Source organism: Hirundo rustica, chromosome Z (genome assembly GCF_015227805.2).
Source record: "Hirundo rustica isolate bHirRus1 chromosome Z, bHirRus1.pri.v3, whole genome shotgun sequence".
NCBI classification, from domain to species: domain Eukaryota; kingdom Metazoa; phylum Chordata; class Aves; order Passeriformes; family Hirundinidae; genus Hirundo; species Hirundo rustica.
The window spans coordinates 227,799-239,775 of NC_053488.1; the positions used below are offsets into that span (position 1 = coordinate 227,799).

Here is an 11,977-nt window from a genome sequence, read left to right on the forward strand (position 1 = left end):
GATTTCTACATTTTTTAAAGAAAGACTCTGCAGCTGGTTTATCCTGGGAAGCCTAGGATTTCACTGGGACAGCACTATCCATGTTGAAGCTGGGGACACCATGCCCTGGGTGGACAATAAGGGACACCAGGCGACAATCAGACAAAATGCCTATGTTCTCTATCAAACCACTGCTATCTCCTGCATTCCCAGCCTTTTTTCTCACTCCACCAAAGCCACAGGCATCCCGCAGCTGTTGGATTTAGACCTCAGGCCGTCCTCTGGCCGAACTCCCACTGCAGGCTGAAGAACCACACTGATGCAAACCTCAACCCTGCGAGCTCCTCATGTTTCTGCTCTTCAAAGAGAGCTCCGTGAGTGGAGAGTGGGTAGGAAATAGCCCAGAGCAAGGACGGGGCTACAAAGACAGGATCTATTATTTATGAGGCACTTCAGTGAACTCGGGGCTCAGAGGCAGAGTGGGCTGGGGGGAGCTTTGTGAGGGGAAAAATGGAGTTTGAAGAAACACTGAGAGCGATGCAGCACACAGAGGTCATGTTCATAAGAGACATCCCTGGGCATGCAGAAGGCTCTCTTGGAGTTCACACGGGATTTGCTCTGTGGTTTAGGGGGCAGTTTAATGACCCGTGCTTCAGACACCAGGCTTTTAAAGAGCGAGGGGTCTTCTGAGCCGGCACAGGCTCCCACAGTTCTGTACATGCCACCCGTCCTCCATGGTGTCACAGGGAAATGGGAGCAGGGGATGCCGTGCAGCCGCCAAGATGTGGGTCCCCCAGCAGAGGCACAGGGTCCCCAGCAGAGCCATGGGCCCCCCATGGCTGAGCCATGCTCAGCACTGACACACATCTGGGAGCTCTGTGATGTCCCCGCAGCCCCAAGATTCCAGGGGGGTCCCTGTGGCTGCCAGGCTGGGCCACGCCAGGCTTTTGGGGAGTCACTTGAGCACCCCAAGGCAGTGGGAAGGATGGCCTGGGCACCTTAGGGTTGCTGCGGGAACACTGGGGATGTCAGGGCGGGCACATTGGGAACTGCTGAGGAGGAGACCCCGGGGCTGCTGGGGGGCACTAGGGCTTTTGAGGCCACGCTGGGGACGTGGTGGGGAAACCTGGCGTTGTTGGTGGGCACACAGGGGCTGGGGGTTGCCCAGGGGTTTAACGGGGGCTCGCTGGGCCTGTAGGGAGGGGAAACACGGGGGTGTGGGGGGTCACCAGGGCGCTGGGCTGTGCCGCTGGAACGGGGGGGCCGTGCGGGGCCGTGCGGGCGCTCCCGGCTGCCATTTCACCGCCCCGTCCCTCCATTTTCCTGCGAGCGCGGCGGAGCCGGCCCGGCCCCGGCCCCGCCGCCGCCCCCAATGTAGCGGCGCGGCCGCCCCGCACCCGCCCAGCCGCGGGGCCGCCTCCGGCATGCGGAGCTGCAAGATGGTGCGGGTGGCCAGCGTGCTGGGGCTCGTCATGCTCAGCGTGGCGCTGCTCATCCTGTCCCTCATCAGCTACGTCTCGCTCAAGAAGGACAACATCTTCGGGGCGCCCCGCGCCGCCGGCGCAGCCGGGCCCCGCATGTACATGTTCCACGCGGGGTTCAGGTGAGGAGCGGCCCGTCATGGCGGCCCCGGGCCCGGCCCGGCCCGGCCGGGCAGCGAGGGGAGCGGGGTACGGGGTACGGGGCACGGGTTGCGGGGTACGGGGCACCGGCACCGGCACGGGCACGGCCGCAGCCCCGCCGAGCGCTCTCCGTGGTGCTGATGGCGGCGGCCGCGGGGCGGACACGGCCGGTAAGGGCTGCGGGGGTGTGCGGGCTGTGCGGGGGGTGTGTGTGTTGTGTGCTTGCGTGGGTGTCTCTGTGTCTGCGTGGGTGTCCTCACGCGTGCTGCACGGATGTCTCTGTGTGTCTCCGTGTGTGTGTGTTGGTGGGTGTCTCATGTGTGTGTGTGGGTGTCTCCATGTGTGCTGTGTGGGTGTCTCCACGTGTGTGCGTGGGTGTCTCCATATGTCTCCATGGATATACATGGCTGTTTCTGTGTCTCCACGTGTCCCCATGTCTGTGCACAGGTGTCCCCATGTCTGCGCATGGGTGTCTGTGCGTGTGTGGGTGTCTCCATGTGTGTGCATGGCTGTGTCTGTGTCTCCACATGTCTCCATGTATGTATGTGTCTGTGTCTCCATGTATGTACATGGCTTGTCTCCATGTGTGTGCATGGGTCTCCGTGTATGCACTTGGCAGTCTCCATATCTCCATGTGTCTCTGTGTGTGTGTCTCCACGTGTCTCCATGTATGTACATGGCTGTGTCTGAGTCTCCATGTGTGTGTGAGGCTGTTTCTGTGTCTCCATGTGTCTCCATGTGTGCATGTGGGTGCCTCCACGTGTGTGCATGGCTGTCTCTGTGTCCCCACATGTCTCCATGTGTGCACATGTTTTGGTGTCTGTGCCCATCTCCAGGTCTCAGTTCGCGCTGAAGTTCCTGGACCCCTCGTTTGTCCCCATCACCAACTCCCTGGGCCAAGAGCTGCAGGACAAGCCCTCCAAGTGGGTCTTCAACCGGAGCGCCTTTGCCCACCAGAGGTGAGCAAGCAGCTGGGCACGGCCCGGGCTGTCCCCGTTCCCACCGGCAGTTCAGGGAATGCAGAGCTCCGCTAAATACTCTGAGCTCCGAGGAATTTACCAGCGGAAAGAGGCAAAGGCTGAACCAGAGCTTTTCCCCAGACGCTTTCAGCTGTCCTGAAATATTTGATTATTCCAGAGCAGGACACCAGGCTGCAACCCACATTATTGTACTAGAATGTGACCCAGTTTGCTGGTGCGCAAATGGAATTGTCATTACTCCAGGATAAAGAGCTGTGGTTTAAGACTGGAAACACTTTGGGCTGTAACAGCCACGAAAGGTTGTGTTCATGGAGGCCAAACACACACAGAGAAACTTCCCAGCTGCTGGCAGCTCTGAGCAAGTGCAGCACTGTTCCTGCCTCCAGCTCCACTCCAGCTGCGGGGGCAGGCACAGAGCTTTGTACTCTTTATACATACATCTATTTGCTGATGACATATATTAAACATTGCTATAAAAGAAAATAAAACCATGCAGCCATTTAAGACAGCTTGGACTGTAATTTTGTCCTGCCAAATGCCTGCTGGTTTAGGGTCTGCCTCACATATCTCACCTGGGGAGCAGGAATCTGTCTCCATGGCCACACAGGATGGGGCTGCCACACCTCCCAGTGCAGGGTTTGGGCTTTTCTCCTCCCTTCAGGCCGCGGTCCAAGGACAGCAGCACAAGGAATTCCCTTCCAGTGCTGCCACACGCTGCCCTCAGGAGCCGTGGGCTAGAGAGGAGGTGGCACTTTGTCCCATCTTCTCCCCAGGACCTCCCAGGCTGTGTGACAGTGGGCACCCTCAGTGTTGCTGCATCCCTGGCACCGGCAGCTCCGAGAGCCTGTGCCTGTGCTACCCCTCTGATGGCTTTAGCTGATGCCTCAGGAGCTGCCTTTGCACTTGTCCGTCAGCCAGAACCCATAATTAGGGCACCCAGTGGGACTCCATTAATGCTCAGACATTGGAGGATGTGAGCTGGAGGAACGCTTGTTTGTTTTCCATAAACATAAGCAAATAAAGTCTCATTCAGTTTCCAGTTTTATGCTCTGCAAGGGAAATTCCCAAGCAGGGTTGGTTTTGTTTGCTTTGTAAGTATCCCTAATAACCCTTTTAAAAGTGCTGCTGTGCTTGCCCAAATATGAATTAAGGAACTATATTTGCATAGATGGAGACAGCAGCTGTCGCTTGGTTTTGCGATTGGAAGCTTGTTAATGAAAACACAAATATATCTGTACATATAAATTGTCTCCTGTTAATTCAGTTGGATATCCTGGGCTTGCTCCACGTGCCTCATGGCTGCACAGAGAACGAAGGGCACACACAGCCCCAGCAGAAAGCCCAGACAGGGCAGTGCAGTGCACACCCCACAGCTGGTGACTGTGGGATATAATGGGAGCTGCACCCTGGTCCTAAGCAGCCAATCCCATATTTTAATGCTGACACTATTCCAAGAGGCACAGGCACAGCCTGAGCTGGCATCAGTAGGGACCAGCCAGTAAAACCAAGTGGAGCTCTAGGTGAGGAGCCAGCTGCCTCATTCCCATCTATTTATATTAATTTAAAAGCCACTGCACCTTGTTGCTCAGGAAACTACTTCAGTACACTTAAAAAAAAAAAAAAATCCACTGCAAAAAAAAAGGGGAAATAGAACTCCATGTTTTCTGTTATTTTGCTCTTGTTTTAGGCAAGAAATCCTTCAGCATGTCGACGTCATCAAAAACTTTTCCCTGATCAAGAGCAGCGTTCGGATCGGGCAGCTGATGCACTACGATTATTCCAGCCATAAGTACGTTTTCTCCATCAGCAATAACTTCAAGTCTCTGCTTCCTGACGTGTCTCCCATCCTGAACAAGCACTACAACATCTGCGCCGTGGTCGGCAACAGCGGGATCCTGACCGGGAGCCAGTGTGGGCAGGAAATCGATAAGTCGGATTTTGTCTTTCGGTGCAATTTTGCTCCGACCGAGGCTTTCCAGAAAGATGTTGGAAGGAAAACCAACCTTACCACCTTCAACCCCAGCATCCTGGAGAAGTACTACAACAACCTCTTGACCATTCAGGATCGCAACAACTTCTTTTTAAGTTTGAAAAAGCTCGATGGGGCCATTCTTTGGATTCCCGCTTTTTTCTTCCACACGTCAGCGACAGTCACGAGAACACTGGTCGACTTCTTTGTTGAGCACAGAGGGCAGCTGAAGGTCCAGCTGGCTTGGCCAGGAAACATCATGCAGCACGTTAACAGGTGGGTGGGCTTGCCTTGCATTTAACTGGCTAAATACACCTCTTTCTACAAATACATCTCTTAACTGATTTTTTCCCCTCATGCCTGGCGTGGCAGGCACAGTCCGGCAAGTCAGGACCAGTTGTTTGCAGAGACACCGGAGTTTTGTGGCTGCTCCAGAGCAGCCTTGAGTTATTTCTGAGCAGATGGATTGTGACTCGCCCTCTTGTCTTGCCAGGTACTGGAGGAACAAGCACCTGTCCCCGAAGCGGCTGAGCACAGGTATCCTCATGTACACCCTGGCCTCGGCCATATGTGACGAGATCCACCTGTACGGATTCTGGCCCTTCGGCTTCGACCCCAACACACGGGAGGACCTCCCGTACCACTACTACGACAAGAAGGGAACCAAGTTCACCACCAAGTGGCAGGAGTCCCACCAGCTGCCTGCAGAGTTCCAGCTGCTCTACAGGATGCACGGTGAAGGACTGGCCAAACTCACCTTGTCGCATTGTGCCTAAGAACCTAAATCTCAAAGTGCCAAACGATTGTCGAAAAAAGTGCCCAAAGCCAAATTAAACATTCTTCAGATAGAATTCTAAAAAGGAAACAAACCCACCCTAAAATCTTTTCCATAATTTAAAGATGCTTTTTAGCTACTGCTCATCCAAGGGTTTCAGCGTATTTAGCGGTGCAGAAGCTTTTATCACATTCTGTGGATGCGATTTGTGCAGCTGCAAAGTTGAAACAGTTTGCATTTCTAGTAAGCCACAAGTATGTTTTAATATCTGTTCGTATTTTAGCGTTCTACTGAACGCCCTAAACCTTTTCACTTTACTGTTCCTTCCCATTAGAGCTAGAAATGCTACTTTTAAAAGGTTTTGCTTCTTTTGTATCTGTTGCTCTCAATAGCTCAGCGTTGCCGTGGCCAGTGAAGGAAGCCACTCGGAATTCCAGCGCATCGTCACACGCAAGCTCCTCAGTGTGGATCCTGATTTCCACTGCTTGGGTATTTTCGTATTTACTGAATTTTACATTTTTTAAAGAATAACAGGAAGAAGGTCACAAAGTGGCTCATACTTTAGCTAGGTGTTTATATCACTCTTGGAATACTTCAGTGTTTTAATTCCATTGGGGACAGATCCTAGTCCAGACTATACAGGTTCTAAGCATGTCCATTCCCATCCATCTGATACTATTCTGTCATTTGATTTCCAAGTTAAACCAACACAATAAATGGAATTAGGCTTCTCTGGAGACAAATTGAGCAAGAAAAGTCCCAAACCCTGTCCCTCTGCTGGGCCAGGGACTGGCAGGGAGGGCAAAAATGGAATCCAGGTGCTGGGATTTTTAACACCAGTTTTTGCAGGGAAGTGAGCAGAGCTGGAGTGCAGGGAAGAGGAAATGCCATTACCAAATTTCCCCATTTATGTCTCTAACTCACCAGTCAGACAGCCGGAGTAGTGTCCCCAGTTTCCCGTCACCAGCAGCACTCCAAGGCAGACAGGGCAGTCGTTTCCTTGGTACCACAGGAAATCCAGCTGTTTGGGGACAAGACAAACAATAGGGTCACCTACAGCTGGGAAGTGTTGGCCATTATGTCTCAGGATAAAGGAGCCTGGGAAATAACTGGGTTTCTTGTGAGTATGTTGGCAAGTATTTAACCATTTTTTACTATTCTGAGTGAGAACTGACCCCACAGTGAAAGAAGATGCAAAATCCAATATTTGAAATGGCACGTGTTAATTATTCTCAGCTTCTTTACCTACGATCAGGCACGGGAGATGAGGAGGGAGCTCTCCAGCACAACACCCAACCCGAGCAGCCCAGGCGTGTCCTGGTGCCCACTGTGGCACCGCAGCTCTGCTGGCCCCCCCCCCAAGCCAGGACAGTTCTCCCCCACATCCCTGGGTGGAAAAGGAGCTGGTGGCTTTCTCCTCCATTTGAATTATCCCTCATTTCCCAGCTTTGCTTTTCCAAAGGCTGTTCAGAGCTGTGCTGGGGCTTGGATCACCCCCTGCTGCCCCATGTCCGGAGCTGCCCCAGCCATTCCCTGCCCAGCTGCTGCCAGCCCTGTGTTCCTCACCCTTCCCCAGCAGAGTCCAGCTCGAGTACCTGTGCTCGTGCAGTGTCAGTGGTGCAGGGGTGATGTCCCAGGGCCCCCAGGGAAGGGCTGAGTCCCCCCAGTGCCAGCACGGGCTGTGGGATCACAGCCTCTGCAAACCGTGGGGCCGGCAGTGGCTGGGCAGCACTGGTGCCAACACAGCCTGCAGGGACCCTTCTCCACGTGCTGGAGCAGACACATTGTTTACCCCCAAACCAGAAATTGCACAGGGAAGGCAGAGCTCTGCACTGGTCATTAATGAAGTGCAGGAATGAATAATTCCTAATATTGTTCCACGGGGGCCCATGGTGAAGCAGTGCCCAGCAACTCACCACGAGCCCACCGGGGCAGAAGGGTCACCCCAAACCCCTAGTGATCCTCGCTGGCTTGTCTGAATGACAGATATTTTTATCAAGAGGCATTCTACCAGCTTCCTGTGGGGACCCATCATTTCTCATCAGCAAATTAAAGAAATGAGAACTATTATCATTATATTGGCATGAAAGCAAGGAGCAATGTGCTCCATGCAGTTTCTGGAACCTCCCATGGTCCTGGAGAGCGGCAGAACCCCCTGCCAGTCCTGGGCACAGCCCTGGCATCACCACCAGAACTTTCCAAAGGCACAAAGAGGCACCAAACGCAGAGAAGGAAGCACAAAACTGACTGCAAATATTTGAAAATGGGAATACAGAAAAATTATTGACAGAGCGCCATATTACGTCATTGATTTTTAAGCAAAACTCCCCATCGATGCTCCAGACCCACATTGAACATTTCAGAATCATTGATTTTAATGGGGAGTTCTGCCCCGCGATCGATGGCACAGCACAGCCCAAAGTAAATTGCTTCTTGGTATCGATATATATATATATTTTTTTTTTTACCCAAGCTCATGCAAGGTGGAAAACCATCTCAAAGTGCACAGCTTTTGTTTTGCCAGGTGGGGTCTGTGAGAGAGGTGAGCATGGAGCAGACAGTGGCTGAGGAGGAGAGGCTCTTTGGGGCTGCAGAAATGCCTTTGCATTAATAAGCAAGGATCTTAATTTTAAATTTGTTATTTACAAGGTGCTGGGGGCTGCCCTCCCTGCTCAGGACAGCCAGTGGTCCCTGCAAATGGCATCACCTCAGCTGGGCTCTCCCTTCCCTCTCTTTGGCCCCAAACCTCCCTGCATGAATTCCTGATGGTTCAGGGAGAATTCTCCTTCCCATGACTGAATGTCTAGACAAGCCAACAGAGCTAATGCAGCGTGATCAATACCTGTAAGTACAAAACATTTGAGGTTCCAAAATCCAGAGAAGTCCTCCTGAGCAGCTCTCTGCATTGGGAGAGGCTGCTCGGCCCTGGGCTGCCAGGACAGTATCCAGTGGCAGCCACATCCCACTCCAGCCCCTGTGCCAACAGGATGGGTGCCAAGGTGCTGGGGCTGTACATAGGACTGGGAATACATGTTTCCTCCCCTCTTTTATACATCTTGGGTCTGTATTTTTGTTGCTTGCATCTCCTCAGTGAATGGTAGCGAGGCATGTGAAAATAGACATTTGGCTACCAGGTTTACTTGCGGACTAAGCCAAAAAGCAAGAGTTTGTGACACAGAACTAACTGTGAATGGAGGCTGCAAAAACAGGGCAAATAGGAAAAAGCAGGTTTTCTGTAAATGAATGTGTCTTTATTTCAATGGCTCTACAGTTCAATGCCTGATGGAGTTGTTTTCAATTAAAAAAAAGATAAATGTTAAAAAAAAAGGAAAAAAAAAAAGAAAAAATGCCATAATTGTAATAAAGGTTTCAATATTAAGGGCCATGCTAAAAGCATTGTTTATTTTCCAATGGCTGATGTTCATAAAGGGCCAGGGCACCTCTCAGGTGAGCAATGGGAAGGACGCTGCAAGCAGAACTGCTCCAGCCTCACAACCTTGGGACTGAGGCTTGGGGCTGGGACCGGGCTGTGCGTGTCCCCAGCTCCCCTCGTGACCGTGCCACATCCTCGTCGTGAGCATCGGGGCTGGGGAGCTCTCAGTGCGATCCCGTGGTGTGATGTGCCTGCAGCATTGACTCATGTGCCATAATCTGATACTGAATGCATTGTTTTTAAATAAAATGGTTTCTTGTGCATTGGGAGTCTCTAAAACTCCACTGCCTCTGCTTCTTCCTTATTATTGTTTCCCGAACTGCTCGGGGCCACTGATAGATTTTACTGGAAAATTCCCCAGAGGAGTTGCCAAAGGTGTTGCTTAATGCTCCCTGTATTTCATTATGCAGTGCAACAATCTTGGTGTGATGGATCAAATTCTGCACTCCGGTGGAATAGGTGGAGATAAAAAGTTTTGAAACCTGGGCACTGATTGGTCAGGGCATTTGCTCATTAAGGTGAATTATATCCCCAGGAACCTCTCACAGCCCACTGCTGGTACTTGTTCCAGGTGCTTGTTGCCTGCTCCAGCACTGCTGAGTGTCCCCAGTGGCTCCCGACAGGAATTCTGCCCTGGGTTTTTAGGAGCTCACATGAACTCCCAGGGTAGAGTCCTTCAGGCTGGCAGGCACAGAAGCAGAGCCATGCCAGACCCTGTCTGTGATACCTGTGTGCTTCCCACCACTAATACCCACTACAGCTCAGGTATTTATCCTTGAGACCATCTTGGCAGAGAGGCAGGGAGTTATAGTCCTATAACCAAATTTGGGGATGGGATAGGAAAAATCCTTTTCTTCCTCTCCCACTGGCAAATGTGAGGAAGGCTCTGCTGGCCATTGGTGCTGGGGTTGGAGGGTGCCAGTGGTCAGCGTGGGTTGAACCCCTCAGCCCATGTCCAGCTGTGCCTCCATCCCTGGGAAAGTGTCCTGAGGGGCTGGAGCTGCTCCCTCTGCAGAGAACGCGCTTGTGACAGCAGTTTCAAAATACCAAAGAAAACACTTACAAGGTTTGTTTAAAAGCAGGTGAAAATGACACCTGCAGGCCCTGCCAGCTGGTGACGGCTACTTTAGAGGAGAACTCTAAACAGAAACTGCCGTGTTCTGCACTAAGGTGTCACCCTGGAGTCACCCTTTCCTGCGCGGTTTGGGTCAGGTGCCAGGTGCGGGTGCTGCAGGACGCCGCAGAGACAAACGCCAGAGAACAAAAGAGGAGGGGAATTAAATTTCATACTCCCAGGGAAGCCCAAGCCAGAAGGATGCTGGGCAAGAAAGCTCAGCCAGACCAGGTCAACCGCCAGGTTTGTCCCACCCCGCCATCCCTGGACACCCCACCGCTCCCTCTTTTGGGAGGTGCAAGGGCACCTGTCTGTGGCACGGGGAGCCCCGGCTGCAGGCAGACAGAAGAAGGAAAGCTAACAAAGAAACTCCCTCCTCCCTCCCCCAAGAGCAGAGGGAAAGCCTCTGGCAAAGGCAGCCATGCAGGCAGGGAACGCTGTCCCGCTGGGCAGCCGAAGCTCGCTGGGCTGGAAGCAGCAGCAGCCACCTGGCTCCCAGCACTGCTCCTGCCCACCGTGCCCAGCCCGGCTGCGCCTCGTCCTGCCTGGGTGACAAAGGACACCCAGCACCCTCCTGCCTCTGAGGGCAGGCACAGCCCCATTAGGATGGACCCTCCGCTTCGGGTACAACTGCACCACGCGTGGATAATTACACCTTGATCCCCAGGGAGATTTTGACATGAGTTTGGACAGGCACCAGAATTGGGCACTACTGTGGGTCACAAAACATCCTCAGACGATGCAGCCATTAGGTGCAGGTTTGGAAAGAAAAGGTCAAAGGCCTGATGTATTTGTAGGAGAAGGAGAAGGCAAGGCAAGAGGAAAAGAGAGGAAAAGAGAGGGAAACAGAGGAAAAGAGAGGAAAAGAGAGGAAAAGGGAAGACACAGACAGCAGCATATCTGCAGCACCAGACTCCCATCAGGATCTGCCCACCCACCCTCCTCCCGCCTGCCCACAGAGGCAGCTCCTTCTCCGGAGCGCTGCACTCGCCTCTTTTTTCCCCAAATCAACTGCAACTTTTGCCTCCCTTTAGGAAGGACAAAAAGATTTCACGCATAAGTTGCCCTGAACAAAGGCACCTCACGCCAGGGCTTTCTTTTTTGTCTTCCTTTCTTTTTCCTTCTTCACCACAAGCTGGCAGCGGGAGGAGTAGCTGGGGTGGGGGGGAACTCCACTTTATACCCGCCTGATTAGTGCCAAAAAGCAGCTCAGAAAACACTGTGAGCTCCAGAGACGCTGCGATGGCAGCATGGAGAGAAATGGATCGTTATTCTTTGGGATCTAATCAGTAGGGAAACTGGGTGCTGTCATACACAACCTGCTTACAAGGTGCTCTGGAGAGTGGCCCAATGATGGAGGGTCCAAAAAGTGACATTTCTCCCCATTTCCCCTCTTTTAGTCACTGGAAAGACCCAGTGGATGTGGGACTTTCACAAATACCGAGATGGTTATCAGAGCCGAGATAAGGATGACACAAAACACAAGGACGCGGCTGCTGTTGCTGCTACTACTGACTGAAGGAGCAGGGAGAAGTAGTGAACTGCACAGCTGGCAGCAGAGGGCACGGCCCGATATGTGTTGGCACGGGTGCCCTGCACGGGCTGTACCGCAGCAGACAAGTCCCCCCTTGCCAGCTCCATGTCCCCTCAGGCCCTGAGCGCACCGGGACCCTGCCCGCTGCCCCCCGGCCGCTCTCCCTGCTCCCCGTCCCTGCCCGCCTCCATCCGTCCCGCCCCTGCCCACAGAGCCGCGGCGCCCTGCGGAGCTGCGCGCTGCCGCTGCCGGCCGCGGGGCTGAGGGGCGGTCTGGGAAACGGCGGGAAGAGGGGAGACGGCCGGCCCGTGTGTGCAAGGTGAGCGGGACCCCGCGGCCATATGCCAGCGGGGCGGCACGGGGAAGGGCGGGCTTCTGGGACTCTCCATCCACCCCGGGTGACGTTCGTCCATCGCACCTTATTCATGAGCCCGAATTCATATTAAGGTAACTAATAACCAGTAACCACAGCACAGATCAGCGCTGTACCTTGGTTTGCAGGGAGGCAGCAGGGTCGGCTGTGGGCAGCGGGTCCCCGGGAGCTGGGCTGTGGGACCGGGGGTCGCGGAGC

General features: G+C 53.4%; 1 protein-coding gene across 1 annotated transcript; it reads left to right on the forward strand.

The window, feature by feature from the left end:
• Positions 1 to 1,388: 1,388 nt before the first annotated feature.
• Positions 1,389 to 9,031, forward strand: ST8SIA3 (ST8 alpha-N-acetyl-neuraminide alpha-2,8-sialyltransferase 3). The gene is made up of 4 exons (XM_040091239.2): positions 1,389 to 1,582; positions 2,438 to 2,560; positions 4,269 to 4,826; positions 5,044 to 9,031. Exons 1-4 carry the CDS (start codon positions 1,404 to 1,406, stop codon positions 5,324 to 5,326), a joined length of 1,143 nt encoding a protein of 380 aa, XP_039947173.1. The 5' UTR covers positions 1,389 to 1,403; the 3' UTR covers positions 5,327 to 9,031.
• The last annotated feature ends 2,946 nt before the right edge of the window (positions 9,032 to 11,977 follow it).